At 35.3% G+C, this 16616-nt stretch overlaps 1 protein-coding gene and 1 long non-coding RNA gene across 13 annotated transcripts in view; one reads left to right on the top strand and one right to left on the bottom strand.

The window, feature by feature from the left end:
- LOC116575114 overlaps positions 1 to 16616 on the bottom strand; it is a 75374-nt gene that overhangs the window by 4711 nt on the left and 54047 nt on the right. The gene's annotated exons all lie outside the window — the stretch shown is intronic.
- The window catches only part of TRIQK (triple QxxK/R motif containing), a 102164-nt gene that overhangs the window by 46278 nt on the left and 39270 nt on the right, over positions 1 to 16616 (top strand). For 11 of the 12 annotated variants that reach the window (XM_032316245.1, XM_032316238.1, XM_032316242.1 and 8 more), the window contains one exon: positions 3727 to 3808. In XM_032316245.1, the coding sequence (XP_032172136.1) occupies positions 3748 to 3808 (61 nt within the window). In that variant the 5' untranslated portion in view covers positions 3727 to 3747. The remainder of the gene's footprint in view (positions 1 to 3726; positions 3809 to 16616) is intronic. The other variant, XM_032316244.1, reaches the window with a different exon arrangement.

Below are 16616 nucleotides of genomic sequence, written 5' to 3'. Positions count from 1 at the left end.
GTTCTATTATTTGGGGGGGAGGTTTCATTTCATTGATTTCTGCTCTGATCTTTTTGATTTCTCTTCTCCTGCTGGGTTTAGGGTTTCTTTCTTGTTCTTTCTCCAGCACCTTTAGGTGTAGGCTTAGGTTGTGTACCTGAGACCTTTCTTGTTTCTTGAGAAAGGCTTGTACCGCTATATATTTTCCTCTCAGGACTGCCTTTGTTATGTCTCACAGATTCTGAGCCGTTGTGTTTTCATTATCATTTGTTTCCATGATTTTTTTCAATTCTTCTTTAATTTCCTGGTTGATCCATTCATTCTTTAGAAGGATGCTGTTTAGTCTCCACGTACTTGGGTTCTTTCCAAATTTCTTCTTGTGGTTGAGTTCTAACTTCAGAGCATTGTGGTCTGAAAATATGCAGCGAATGATCCCAATCGTTTGATACTGGTTGAGACCTGATTTAGGACTGAGGACGTGATCTATTCTGGAGAATGTTCCATGTGCACTAGAGAAGAATGTGTATTCTGTTGCTTTGGGATAAAATGTTCTGAATATATCTGTGATGTCCATCTGGTCCAGTGTGTCATTTAAGGCCTTTATTTCCTTGTTTATCTTTTGCTTGGATGATCTGTCCATTTCAGTGAGGGAAGTGTTAAAGTCCCCTACTATTACTGTATTATTGTTGATGTGTTTCTTTGATTTTGTTATTAACTGGTTTTTATAGTTGGCTGCTCCCACGTTGGGGGCATAGATATTTAAAATTGTTAGATCTTCTTGTTGGACAGACCCTTTGAGTATGATATAGTGTCCTTCCTCATCTCTTATTATAGTCTTTGGCTTAAAATCTAATTGATCTGATATAAGGATTGCCACCGCAGCTTTCTTCTGATGTCCATTAGCATGGTAAATTCTTTTCCACCCCCTCACTTTAAATCTGGAGGTGTCTTCGAGGTTAAAATGAGTTTCTTGTAGGCAACATATAGACGGGTTTTGTTTTTTTATCCATTCTGATACCCTATGTCTTTTGATTGGGGCATTTAACCCATTAAAATTCAGGGTAACTATTGAGAGATATGAATTTAGTGCCGTTGTATTGCCTGTAAGGTGACTGTTACTCTATATTGTCTCTGTTCCTTTCTGATATACCACTTGTAGGCTCTCTCTTTGCTCAGAGGACCCCTTTCAATATTTCCTGTAGAGCTGGTTTGGTGCTTACAAATTCTTTTAGTTTTTGTTTGTCCTGGCAACTTTTTATCTCTCCTCTTTTCAATGATAGCCTAGCTGGAATATAGTATTCTGACTGAATGTTTTTCTCGTTTAGTGCTCTGAATATATCATTCCAGCTCTCTCTGGCCTGCCAGGTCTCTGTGGATAAGTCCACTGCCAATCTAATATTTTTACGATTGTATGTTACAGACTTTTCTTCTTAAGCTGCTTTTAGGATTTTCTCTTTGTCACTAAGATTTGTAAATTTTACTATTAGGTGACAGGGTGTGGACCTATTCTTACTGATTCTGAAGGGCATTCTCTGCACCTCTGAATTTTGATGCTTGTTCCCTTTGCCATATTGGGGAAATTCTCTCCTATAATTCTCTCCAGTATACCTTCTGCTCCCCTCTCTCTTTCTTCTTCTTCTTCTGGAATCCCAATTATTCTAATGTTGTTTCGTCCTATGGTGTCACTTATCTCTCGAATCCTCCCCTCGTGTTCCAGTAGCTGTTTGTCCCTCTTTGGCTCAGCTTCTTTATTCTCTGTCATTTGGTCTTCTATATCACTAATTCTTTCTTCTGCCTCATTTATCCTAGCAGTGAGAGCCTCCATTTTTTATTGCACCTCATTAATAGCTTTTTTGATTTCAACTTGGTTAGATTTTAGTTCTTTTATTTCTCCACAAAGGGCTTTTATATCTCCCGAGAGTGTTTCTCTAATATCTCCCATGCCTTTTTCAAGCCCGGCTAGAACCTTGAGAATCGTCATTCTGAATTATATATCTGACATATTACCAATGTCTGTATTGATTAGGTCCCTAGCCTTCGGTACTGCCTCTTGTTGTTTTTCTTGTGGTGAGTTTTTCTGCCTTGTCATTTTGTCCAGATAAGAGTATATGAAGGAGCAAGTAAATACTAAAAGGGTGGCAACAACCCCGGGAAAATATGCTTTAACCAAATTAGAAGAGATCCCAAATCGTGAGGGGGGAGAAAGGGGATAAAAAGAGGTTCAGAAAAAAGAAAAGAAAAGAAAAGAAACAATTAAAGAAAGAAAACGAATAAAGAAAAAGTATAAAAAAGAAAAAAAAATATATTAGATAAACTAATTAAAAATCATTAAAAAAGAAAAAGGTAAAAGTTAAAAAATTTTTTAGCAGAAGAAGAGAAAAAAAATTGAAAAAGAAAAAACAATTAAATTAACTGCAAGACTAAAGAATCACGGGGAGAAAGCCATGAGTTCTGTGCTTTGCTTTCTCCTCCACTGGAATTCTGCTGCTCTCCTTGGTATTGAAACTGCACTCCTTGGTAGGTGAACTTGGTCTTGGCTGGATTTCTTGTTGATCTTCTGGGTGAGGGGCCTGTTGTATTGATTCTCAAGTGTCTTTTCCCCAGGTGGAATTGCACTGCCCTTACCAGGGGCCGGGCTGAGTAATCCACTGGGGTTTGCTTTCAGGAGCTTTTGTTCTCTGAGCACTTTCCGTAGAGTTCTGGAGGATGGGAATAAAAATGGCAGCCTCCTGGTCTCCGGCTGGGTTGAGCCGAGAGCCCAGGGCCCCACTCCTCAGTGCGCCCTCAGAGAACAGCGCCCAGTAACTCCCGTCTGCCTGACCTCCGGCCCCGCTCTGAGCTCACCCAGCCTGCGACCGGTTCAAGGTAACCCCAAGCTGTGAGCTCACTGTTGGCTCTGTCTCTGTAGCTGGCTTCCCCGTTCTAATACCCGTAAGCTCTGCGACACTCAGACACCCCCAATCCTTCTGTGACCCTGCGGGACCTGAGGCCACGCTGATCCCGCGTGAGCTTCACCCCGGTTTAGCCTCTGGAGTGATGTCCCTCAGCGGAACAGACTTTTAAAAGTCCTGATTTTGTGCTCCGTTGCTCCGCCGCTTGCCAGGAGCCGACCCCTCCCCCCGGGGTCTATCTTCCCGTCGCTTTGGATTCACTTCTCCGCCAGTCCTGCCTTTCAGAAAGTGGTTGATTTTCTGTTTCTAGAATTGCTGTTCTTCTTCTCTTCGATCTGCCGATGGATTTGTAGGTGTTTGCAATCTTTAGATAAGTTATCTAGCTGATCTCCTGCTACCTGAAGTAGTCTCAGCCTGCTGCTACTTCACCATCTTGACTCCTTCCCTGTCATGCTTTTTAAAACAAGATTCAAAGTATTTGAGATTCAAACTTTTTGTGTAACAGAATGGTTGCAAGAGCATGCCTGCAACCCTAACCCATCTGAATCAATGGTACATGGTTTTCACATTTACAGATAATACTTTTAACAGTTTGGTTTAATTGAGTATTTATAGTACTTGATAAAATGAATGTTACAAAGAACAAATAATTGGGAAATTTAATTAACAGCAATTATATCCTTGATAATTTATTTGAAAGAATTTGTGTTCTTTACTGATATCTAATGGGAATAGTCAAAGACATTTTTACCCATTGCTTTAAAAATGAATTTTATGGAATAAATTATTCCTGAAGTTTGTAGATAGTCCTTTTGATTTTTTAGGATTTTATCATAATTATTTTCTTTTTTTGCAGCAGGCATTTTGGAGATCAAAGATGGGTAGAAAAGATGCCTCTACTATAAAACTTCCTGTTGATCAGTACAGAAAGCAAATTGGTAAGCAATGAATTCCCTTTGATACATTCCTGGGAATTAAGATAAAGAAAAAAGAATGATGTGTGATATTAAGAAAATAACTTTTCCTTAATACATATGATACACAGAATATGAATAATGAAGGACTATATATTTTTAAAGAGCAAAAAATAAGTGTAGCCTGATTACCAGTAGAGAAATACGCTTTGTGTACTTGTGATTTTCAGAGCTCTTATAATTTTTATTAATTTAATACAATCAAAAATACATTTTATTATGTTTCTTAAGGCCAGATGTTCTTATATGGTATTTTTAGTGTTATTATCTATTAAATCATTTATTTTTATCCATGTAAAAACTTTTAATTTTGTTGACTCAATGACAATAATTTGATAAGCCTGAAATTCTTCTTCAAAATTTTACTTTAGTAAGATAGTGGGCTAGAGTAAAGGAGACTAGTCAACATAAAAAAATAACAGAAAGCTTACTTTAGATTATGCTCTAAGTACAAGATTTTCTACCCATTCTTTTCAAGAGCACATGAAGTATTTATAAAAAATTACCCACATACAAAGTCACAAACCAAGTTCCCCCAATTTTAAAGAATCTATATCCTGTAGCTACAACTTTGAGCAAAGTGTAGTAAATCAGAAATCGTTTAGAAGCGAAAAAGTTAACCTACCCTTTCCCATCTTGCACCCTCTCTTTTTACATATTCCTACTCACTTCCATTCATTCCTACTTTGGAAATAAAAAAATAGCAGTTAGTAAAAAACCTCTTCTAAAAAACTGAAGGATAAAGAGAGAAGTTACAATAGAAGACAGAAAATATGTAGAAGTTATTGATACCAAAAGAAATTATTGATACCATTTTATAAATGTGATCTATAAGGTGCACACCATAAAGATATTTCTGTAAAACAAAAGCAGTGCAAAATGAAAGGAATATTAAATAATATTTAGAATATATATAACCAATTAAAGGTTTATATGTAGAAAAATAAAATCCTACTATAAGTAAATAAACAAAGTAGTCTGGAAATCCAAAAGTAAAACGGGTACAAAACATGAAGAAGCAATTCATGAAAGAAGAAATCTGAATAAACAAAAATAAAAACAAAACAAGCAACTATTACAATAAAAAAAATGAAATTGAAAGTCTTACAAAATGACCTAACTCATCTAACTGGTTGTCAGATAAAAGCAAATTTAAAAAAGTATTTCTAACTGGATTAAATTTCTTGAGGGATGGTTTATGATGTTTGATTTTTTTCGGGGGGTTATATTCCTCTTTCCTTCACTTAGAGGATGTCTGATGAATAAATAGTGTAGGTTGCTGTGTTATTTTTGTGTTTAAACAGGACTGATTTATCAGATTAAAGTCTCTGATCAAATGAGATATGCTAACCACATAAAGAATAGCCATATCGTGGATCAATTCACAATCCAACTCTTAAATATACAATTCTTAGAATTTTTTTGGCTTTTTTTTCATTTATTTATTTTCAGCATAACAGTATCATTATTTTTTCACCACACCCAGTGCTCCATGCAATCCGTGCCCTCTATAATACCCACCACGTGGTACCCAGACCTCCCACCACCCCCCGCCACTTCACACCCCTCAGATTGTTTTTCAGAGCCATAATCTCTCATGATTCACCTCCCCTTCCAATTTACCCCAGCCCCTTTCTCTCTAACTCCCCATGTCCTCCATGCTTTTTGTTATGGTCCACAAATAAGTGAAACCATATGAGAATTGACTCTCTCTGCTTGACTTATTTCACACAATTCTTAGGATTTTGACAAGTGTACATACCCATGTAACCAGAAATGCCAATCAAAATAGAAGCATTTCCATTTTCTCAGGCAGTTCTTCATATCTGCTTCCAGTCAGTCTCTACCTACCTTCATATGCTACTACTGTTCAGATTTCTATCACCACAGATGAATTTTTTCTAAAATAAAAAAATAAGTAGCCTGCAGAGTTTTTATGGAAATTAACCTTTATCTATCAATTTTGGAGATTAGATATTAAAATCTAAATTCTTCTCTTTTATAAACATGGCATACTTTTATTTACTTCTATCATATTTATTAGAACCAAGAAAAGATGAGACAAAGTAATATAATTATGAGGACTCCACCCTTTTCTTATTCTAAACTGTTCAGAGAGTGCTGTGATATGCATATATTCCCATACAAAGTTCTCGTTCCTGTTTTACTTCCTCTTGAAAATATTAGCTGCACAAGATCCACCTGTCTCACAAGGTTCTTTGGAGATCCATAAGAAGTGTCAGACCAGTTAGTAAACTAGAGTTTTGCATGGATATGAGTTATCCTGTGTGTATTTTACAAACAGAGTAATCAAAATCAAACACAGTATATTAAAAGTAAAAGAGTGATGATGTTTTTGTTCACTACTTTTAAGGATAATGGACTGAGTTAAGATTTTTATGCATATACCATAGAATATTATGATATATATATAAGTTTTTTGTAAAGATAGAGAAATGGAATAGAAAAGATACTGACTAGTAAATTAATAAAAACTAATTAAGATATTAACTAATTCAAGGATTTTCTCAAGGAAGGATCATCTGATTTTCTGTATCACAGTTAGAAAATACCACAAGACTGAGCTCATACTGATGATGATAGATTTATCTCCAGCACTGTCTCCCTTAAATGGAGTCCTATGCAGATGTTTCCCAGATCTGATAAAAAATGTGAGGAGGGAATAAATCAGCCATAATTATCTTGAAGAGATATTTCAGTATTGGTGGTAAGAAAATATATAAATATATATAATAAATATAACATTTTTATTATATATTATATAAAATATATATAAAATATATAAATAAAATAGTATCATAGTTTTTTTTAAGCTAATTCAATTGCTACTTAATAAACATTCACAAAGAATAGTGGTATTACATGTGTGCAATGTCCTCTTGTTATGAAATCTCACTTATTTATATAATTTTTGTATGGTCAGTCAATAACTATATTTAGTAATACCAATACCAGTGCCATTTTTTGAATGATGATTTTAATATCACTGTTTAATTTATCTTCTGCTAAAAGTTTGCCCTTTCATTTATGTACTAAATGACAATGATTAATGGCTTTCATAAAAGCTTTCTTCACAATATTCTTCGCTCAGGTAAGAATCAAATGGGCTAATGACTGGAAACACCTTGTAGATACAGAATCCTCATATTAAATGGACACTGTTTTAATTACTCTAGTGTGAACTTGAAATGTGTAGTGAAGATGAAGTACCTTCTCGATTTCAAGGCAATGCACCTAAGAAAAACAAATATTCTGAAATATTTCTGGCTTAAAGGAGAAATAAATTTTCTTCAGATATAATATCATATGAATAGAGAGTATATTGCCCAATACAGCATGTATTATTCTAGGGATAAATTATTTCAAGATTGGAGGAGAATTTTAAAAACTGCTTTAACATAATTAAGATATATTCTAAGTATATGTCATTAATTATATCAGGCTAAACAATATTTATATGTATGAGGTTAATCATTATAAAACACAACTAATTTACCTGTAAATCTCTATTTTCATACATAATATATGTTGCTAACAGTATTAAGCATCTTGTGCCAGGCACATCTTATTTTATTTTCATAATAGGTAAAAAAGCAACTACTATTATATAACTCCATTATACATATCAGGAAGAGTTGGCACAGATGGGTTAAAAAAGTTTTCCAAGGTTCTACAATTGGTAGAAAGTACAGCCAGGATTCAATTCCAAGCAATGACCACATAATCCCTTTACTATACCACGTTTCTAGGGTTGAAGACTATATTAGGTACTGGCAGATGTAAAGATAATTGAGTCACAAGATTTGAGTTCATGGAATTGACAGAATAATAGCATTTTGGCTATCAGGAGAGTTTGAGGGACCTCTCTCTGCCCCTAATTTAGAAATACCAAAATATGAAGCTTCCATTTCTTAATTCTATTTTTAAAATTCCTAAGACATTCCTATTATAGTTCATTCAGTCAAAGCTCATACAATTATGTACATATTTACCACTACCCTGCTCTTAATTCTCATTTACATCCCAGACCTAAAATCTGAAATCATGTTCTTTATGCCTGGTGAACATTTTTTGGAATTTCTTAGAGCGTATGTCTACTTGTGGCAAGTTCTGTTTCTTTCTTTTATGATATTAACATACCATTTTTAAAAGTTTTTATTGAAATTCCAGTTAGTTAACATATACTGTAGTATTAATTTTGGGTGTACAATTTAGTGATTTAACACTTCCATGCAACACCTAGTGCTCCTCACAGCAAGTATACTTATTAACTCCCATCACCTATTTAACCTATCCCCCAGCCACCTCTCACTGCTAATCATGCTTCTTCTCTATAGTTAAGAGCCTGTTTCTTGGTTCCCCCCACCCATTTTGTTTCTTAAATTAATTCCACACATCAGTAAAATCATACAATATTTGTCTTTCTCTGACTTATTTCGCTTAGCATAATCCCCTTATCTCTATCCACATCATTGCAAATGGCAAGATTTCATTCTTTTTGATGCCTGAGTAATTAAATAATATACCATTGTGTGTGTGTGTGTATACATAATAGAAATGGAATTTTCTTTGGAAAAATGTCTATTCATGTCTTATGCCCATTTCTTAACTGGATTACTTATTTTTTGCATGTTGATTTTGATAAGCTCTTTATAGATTTTGGATACTAACCCTTTAGCTGATACGTCATTTGCATATCAAATTCTCCTGTTCCATAGGTTGCCTTTTAGTTTTGTTGATCGTTTCCTTCTCTGTGCAGAAGCTTTTTATCTAGATGGATTACCAGTAGTTCATTTTTGCTTTTCTTTTCCTTGTCTAGTAAATAATTGCTACAGCCAGTGTCAACATTTCAACAATATTTGTTCTTCCAATCTGTGAGGATGGAATGTTTTTTCATTTCTTTGTATCCTCCTCAATTTCTTTCATAAGCGTTCTATAGTTTCCAGAGTATGGATCTTTTACGTTTTTGGTTAGGTTTATTTCTAGATATCTTCTGGGTTTTGGTGTAGTTATAAAGGGGCTCAATTCCTTGTTTTTTATTTCTTTCTTCATTATTGGTGTATAGAAATGCAACAGATGATTTTGTGTTCTGTGATGTTCTTGAATTCGTGTATCAGTTCTAGCAATTTTTTTGGTGGAGCCTTTCAGGTTTTCTGCACAGAATATCATTCCTGCAAATAGTGAGTTTGACTTCTCCCTTGGCAATTGGATGCATTTTATTTCTTTTTCTTGTCTGACTGATAAGGCTAGGACTTCCAGTACTATGGTAAATAACAATGGTGAGAGTGGACATCCCGTTCTTGTTCCTGATCATAGAGGAAAAGCTCTCAGTTTTTCCCCTTTAAGGATGATATTAGCTGTGGGTCTTTTGTATATGGCCTTTATGTTTTTGAGGTATGTTCCCTCTATCTTTATTTTATTTTGTTTTGTTTTTTTAAATTAACAAATAATGTATTATTTGCCCCAGGGGTACAGGTCTGTGAATCATCAGGCTTACACATTTTACAGCACTCACCATAGCACATACCCTCCCTAATGTCCATAACACAACCACCCTCTCCATACCCCCCTTCCCCTGGTAACCCTCAGTTTGTTTTGTAAGATTAAGAATCTCTTGCTGTTTGTCTCCCTCCCGATCCTATCTTGTTTCATTTTTTCCTTCCCTACCCTCCACAACCTCCTGCCCTGCCTCTCAAATTCTTCATGTTAGAGAGATCATATGATAATTGTCTTTCTCTGATTGACTTATTTTGCACAGCATAATACCCTCTAGTTCCATCCATGTCATTGCAAATGGCAAGATTTTGTTTCTTTTGATGAATGCATAGTATTCCATTGTGTATGTGTGTATATATATACATCACATCTTCTTTATTCATTCATCTGTTGATGGACATCTAGGTTCTTTCCATAGTTTGGCTATTGTGGACATTGCTGCTATAAACATATGGGTGCATGTGCCCCTTCTGATCACTACATTTGTATCTTTGGGGTAAATACCCAGTAGTGTGATTAATGGGTCATAGGTTAGCTCTATTTTCCACTTTTTGAGGAAGCTCCATGCGGTTTTCCAGAGTGGCTGCACCAGCTTGCATTCCCACCAGTGGTGTAGGAGGGGAACCTCCAGGAGGAGGAGGATTTCTCTGCATCCTCACCAACATCTGTCATTTCCTGACTTGTTAATTTTAGCCATTCTGACTGGTGTGAAGTGGTATCTCATTCTGGTTTTGATTTGTATTTCCCTGATGCGGAGTGATGTTGAGCACTTTTCCATGTGTCTGTTGGCCATCTGGATGTCTACTTTGCAGAAATGTCTGTTCATGTCTTCTGCCCATTTCTTGATTGGATTATTTGTTATTTGGGTGTGGAGTTTGATAAGTTCTTATAGATTTTGGATACTAGCCCTTTATCTGATATATCACTTGTGAATATCTTCTCCCATTCTGTCAGTCATCTTTTGGTTTGGTTGACTGTTTCCTTTGCTGTGCAAAAGCTTTTGATCTTGATGAAGTCCCAGTAGTTTATTTTTTTCCCTTGCTTCCCTTGCCTTTGGCAATGTTTCTAGGAAAAAGTTGCTGCTGCTGAGGTCGAAGAGGTTGCTGCCTGTGTTCTCCTCAAGGATTTTGTTGGATTACTGTCTCACAGTGAAGTCTTTCATCCATTTTGAGTCTATTTTTGTGTGTGGTGTAAGGAAATGGCCCAGTTTCATTTTTCTGCATGTGGCTGTCCCAAGTTTCCCAACACCATTTGTTGAAGATTACTGTCTTTTTTCCATTGGACATTCTTTCCTGCTTTGTTGAAGGTTAGTTGACATTAGAATTGAAGGTCTATTTCTGGACTCTCTAATCTGTTCCATTGATCTATGTATCTGTTTCTATGCCAGTACTGTACTGTCTTGATGATCACAGTTTTGTAATAGAGCTTGAAGTCTGGAATTGTGATGCCACCAACTTTGGCTTTCTTTTTCAACATTCCTCCAGCTATTTGGAGTCTTTTTAGGTTCCATATAAATTTTAGGATTATTTGTTCCATTTCTTGAAAAACATTGATGGTATTTTGATAAGGATTGCATTAAATGTGTAGGTTGCTTTAGGTAGCATGAACACTTCACAATATTTGTTCTTCCAATCCATGGGCGTGGAATGTTTTTCCAGTTCTTTGTGTCTTCCTCAGTTTCTTTCATGAGTACTTTATAGTTTTCTGTGTACAGATTCTTTGCCTCTTTGGTTAGGTTTATTCCTAGGTATCTTATGGTTTTGGGTGCAATTGTAAATGAGATCGACCCCTTAATTTCTCTTTCTTCTGTGTTGTTGTTGGTGTATAGAAATGCAACTGATTTCTATGCACTGATTTTATATCCTGACACTTTACTGAATTCCTCTATGAGTTCTAACAGTTTTGGAGTAGAGTCTTTCAGATTTTCCACATAAAGTATCATGTCATCTTCAAAGACTGAGAGTTTTACTTCTTCTGTGCTGAGTTGGATGCCTTTTATTTCTTTTTGTTGTCTGATTGCTGAGGCTAAGACCTCTAGTATTATGTTGAATAGCAGTGGTGATAGTGGACAGCCCTGCTGTGTTCCTGATCTTAGGGGAAAAGCTTTCAGTTTGGCCCCATTGAGAATGATATTTGCTGTTGGCTTTCATAGATGGCTTTGATGGTATTGAGGTAATGTACCCTCTATCCTTGCACTTTGAAGAGTTTTGATCAAGAAATGATGCTGTACTGTGTCAAATTCTTTTTCAGCATCTATTGAGAGTATCATATGGTTCTTGTGCTTTCTTCTATTAATGTATTGTATAACATTGATTGATTTGTAGATGTTGAACCATCCTTGCAGCCCAGGAATCAATTCCATTTGGTCATGGTGAATAATCCTTTTAATGTACAGTTGGATCTTATTGGCTAGTATTTTGGTGAGAATTTTTGTATCCATGTTCATCAAGGATATTGGTCTGTAATTCTCCTTTTTGATAGGGTCTTTGGTTTTGCAATCAAGGTAATGCTGGCCTCATGAAATGAGTTTGGAAGTTTTCCTTCCATTTCTGTTTTTTGGAACAGTTTCAGGAGAACAGGTATTAATTCTTTAAGTGTTTGGTAAAATTCCTCCAGGAAGCCATCTGGCCCTGGGCTCTTGTTTTTGGGAGATTTTTGATGACTGCTTCAATCTCCTTACTGGTTATTGGTCTGTTCAGGTTTTCTATTTCTTCCTGGTTCAGTTTTGGTAGTTTATATGTCTCTAGGAATGCATCCGTTTCTTCCAGGTTGTCAAATTTGCTGGTGTATAGTTGCTCATAATATGTTCTTATAATTGCTTGTATTTCTTTGGTGTTGGTTGTGATCTCTCCTTTTTAATTCATGATTGTATTAATTTGGGTCCTTTCTCTTTTCTTTTTGATAATTCTGGCCAGGGGCTTATCAATCTTATTAATTCTTCCAAAGAACCAGCTCCTAGTTTTGTTGATTTGTTCTACTATTTCTTTTGGTTTCTGTTTCATTGATTTCTGCTCTGATCTTTATGATTTCTCTTCTCCTGCTGGGTTTAGGTTTTCTTTGCTGTTCTTTCTTCAGCTGCTTTAGGTGCAGGGTTGAGTTGTATACTTGAGACCTTTCTTGAGAAAGACTTGTATCACTATATACTTTCCTCTCAGGGTCACCTTTGCTGTGTCCTAAAGATTTTGAAAAGTTGTGTTTTCATCTTCGTTTGTTTCCATGAATTTTTCAATTCTTCTTTAATTTTCTGGTTGACCATTCATTCTTTAGTAGGATGCTCTTTAGCCTCCATGTATTTGAGTTCTTTCCAACTTTCCTCTGGTGATTGAGTTCTAGCTTCAAAACATTGTGGTCTGAAAATATGCAGAGAATGATCCCAGTCTTTTGGTACCAGTTGAGACCTGATTTGTGACTCAGGATGTAATCTATTCTGGAGAATGTTCCATGTGCACTAGAGAGGAACGTGTATTCTGCTGCTTTGGGATGGAATGTTTTGAATATATCTGTGATATTCATCTGGTCCACTTTGTCATTTAAAGCCTTTATTTCCTTGTTGATCTTTTGCTTAACTGATTTGTCTGTTTCATTGAGGGGGTATTAAAATCCCCTACTATTATTTTATTACTACTAATGTGTTTCTTTGATTTTGTTATTGCTTTATATAGTTGGCTACTCCTGTATTAGGGACATAGATATTTAATATCGTTAGATCTTCTTGTTGAACAGACCCTTTAAATAGTGTCCTTAGTGAGATAGTGTCCTTCCTCATCTCTTAATACAGTCTTGGCTTAAAATCTAATTTATCTTATATAAGGATTGCCACCCCAGCTTTCTTTTGATGTCCATTAGGATGGTAAATTGTTTTCCACCCCCTCTCTTTAAATTTGGGGGTGTCTTTGGGTCTAAAATGAGTTTCTTGTAGACAGCATATTGGTGGGTCTTATTTTTTTTTTTATCCATTCTGATACCCTGTATCTTTTTTTTTTTTTTAAAGATTTTATTTATTTACTTGACAGATAGAGACCCCAAGTAGGCAGAGAGGCAGGCAGAGAGAGAGAGAGAGAGGAGGAAGTAGGCTTCCCTGCAGAGCAGAGAGCCTGATGCGGGGCTCGATCCCAGGACCCTGGGATCATGACCTGAGCCGAAGGCAGAGGCTTTAACCCACTGAGCCACCCAGGCGCCCCTACCCTGTATCTTTTGATTGGGGCATTTAGCTCATTAACATTCAGGGTAACTATTGAAAGATATGATAAAATATGAAAGATATTAAAAGATATGAATTTAGTGCCATTGTATTGCCTGTAAGGTGACTGTTACTGTATATTGTCTCTGTTCCTTTCTGATCTATTACTTTTAGGCTCTCTCTTTGCTTAGAAGACTCCTTTCAATATTATTCGTAGGATTGTTTTGGTGTTTGCAAATTCTTTCAGTTTTTTTTTTTTGTCCTGGAAGCTTTTTATCTCTCCTTCCATTTTCAATGACAACTAGCTCGATATAGTATTCTTGACTGCATATTTTTAATGTTTAGTGCTCTGAATATATCATGCCAGTCCTTTCTGGCCTGCCCAGTCTCTGTGGATAAGTCTGCTGTCAGTCTAATGTTTCTACCCTTGTATGTTACAGACCTCTTGTCCCATGCTACTTTCAGGATTTTCTCTTTGTCACTAAGACTTGTAAGTTTTACTATTAGATGACGTGGTGTGGCCCAATTTTTATTGATTTTGAGGGGGATTCTCTGTGCCTCCTGGATTTTGATGCTTGTTCCCTTTGCCGTATTAGGGAAATTCTCTATTTTAATTTGTTCCAATATACCTTCTGCCCCTCTCTCTGTTTCTTCGTCTTCTGGGATCCCAATAATTCTAATATTGTTTCATCCTATGGTATCACTTCTCTCTCATATTCTTCCCTCATGGTCCAGTAGTTGTTTGCCTCTCTTTTGCTTAGCTTCTTTATTCTCTATCATTTTGTCTTCTATATCACTAATTCTCTTTTCTGCCCCATTTATCCTTGCATTAAGAGCCTTCATTTTTTTAATTACACCTCATTAATAGCTTTTTTAATTTTAACTTGGTTAGATTTTAGTTCTTTTATTTCTCCAGAAAGGGATTCTCTAATATCTTCCATTTCTTTTTCAAGCCCAGGTAGCACCTTGATAATTGTCCTTCTGAACTCTAGTTCTGACATATTACCAATGTCCTTATTGATGAGGTCCCTAGCCATTGGTACTGCCTTTTGGTCTTTTTTTTTTTTTTTTAGTGGTGAGTTTTTCTGCTTTGTCATTTTATCCAGATAAGAGTATATGAACAATTGGATTCCTTTTCTTGTTAGTTGTAATAATTTGTAATTTCTCTTTAATTTTCTGTAAAGATAGTCTTCTAATAGGTATACTTTAAAAGATTTTAATTCTTGCATTTAATCTTTTATATTTTGTTATGTTGTGTTTTTCAGTTAGAAATAGAGATATTCATATTCTATTCCTAACTTTAAAGGATATGTTTCAGTCATTTTGCCATTATATGTGATGTTATTTCTAGGTTTTTGGTACATATTTGTTGTTGAGCTAAGGAAATTCCCCTTTGTTCTTAGTTTATTAAGAGTTTTTTTTTTATTTTTTAAAGTAATGAATTAAGTTGAATTTAATTGAAGATTTTTTCTATCAGAAGAATATTATTTATGTTGTCAAATTTTATTAATAGATTTTCTAAACTCTTTTCATTGCTGATATAAATCTTATTTTGTTTTGATTTCTTTTTTTAAAATTTTTTATTTTTCCAGCATAACAGTATTCATTATTTTTGCACCACACCCAGTGTTCCGTGCAATACATGCCCTTTCTAATACCCACCCCTGGATCCCCCAACCTCCCACCCCCCACCCCTTCAAAACCCTCAGATTGTTTTTCAGAGTCCATAATCTCTCATGGTTCACCTCCCCTTCCAATTTCCCTCAATTCCCTTCTCCTCTCCATCTCCCCTTGTCCTCCTTGCTATTTGTTTGCTCCACAAATAAGTGAAACCATATGATAATTGACTCTCTCTGCTTGACTTATTTCACTCAGCATAATCTCTTCCAATCCTGTCCATGTTGCTACAAAAGTTGGGTATTCATCCTTTCTGATGGAGGCATAATATTCCATAGTGTATATGGACCATATCTTCCTTATCCATTCGTCCATTGAAGGGCATCATGGTTCTTTCCACAGTTTGCTGACCGTGGCCATTGCTGCTATAAACATTGGGGTACAGAAGGCTCTTCTTTTCACTACATCTGTATCTTTGGGGTAAATACCCAGGAGTGCAATGGCAGGGTCAGAGGGAAGCTCTATTTTTAATTTCTTGAGGAATCTCCACACTGTTCTCCAAAGTGGCTACACCAACTTGCATTCCCACCAACAGTGGAAGAGGGTTCCCCTTTCTCCACATCCTCTCCAACACATGTTGTTTCCTGTCTTGCTAATTTTGCCCATTCTAAGTGGTGTAAGGTGGTATCTCAATGTGGTTTTAATTTGAATCTCCCTGATGGCTAATGATGATGAACATTTTTTCATGTGTCTGATAGCCATTTGTATGTCTTCATTGGAGAAGTGTCTGTTCATATCTTCTGCCCATTTTTTTGTATGATTGTCTGTTTTGTGTGTGTTGAATTTCAGAAGTTCTTTATAGATCCTGGATATCAACCTTTTGTCTGTACTGTCATTTGCAAATATCTGTTTTGATTTCTTAAAAATACGCAGTTGATTTCAGTTTACTGGTATTTTATGACTTTTTACACATTGTTTTTTATTTATAAAATTGACATTTGTCTCTCCATTCTCTTACCATCTTTGTTCAGTTTTAGTTTGAATGTCATACAAGACTTATATAATGAATTGGAAATATACCCTTCTTTAATATGCTCTGAGATAATTTATACAAATATGTAAAAATAACCTTCTAGAATGTTTCTAAAAGTCCCTAAAAAAACTTCTGTGGATCTTTAATGATTTTCTCTCTTTTTAAAAATTGATTAATAGATCTATATTTTTGAGCATATTCAAAACATATTAGGTAACATATTCAGTGATAAAGCTGAATGAAAAAATTTTAAATGTATTCATAAAGTTGTGGGTAAATTTTTTTAGTATTTTAAAAATATTTATTATGTTTCTATTTTTAGTTGATGTTATTTAGCTATGTCTTTATCAATATTAACTGAGATGTCTAATTTTGTACACATTTTAAAGAATTAGCTTTTGGTACTTATATATTCCACTGTTTCT

The sequence above is a fragment of the Mustela erminea genome, chromosome 16, assembly GCF_009829155.1.
Source record: "Mustela erminea isolate mMusErm1 chromosome 16, mMusErm1.Pri, whole genome shotgun sequence".
Taxonomy (NCBI): Eukaryota; Metazoa; Chordata; class Mammalia; order Carnivora; family Mustelidae; genus Mustela; species Mustela erminea.
The sequence above is the reverse complement of the archived record's forward strand: the minus strand, read 5'-3'. Positions and strand labels throughout refer to the sequence as shown.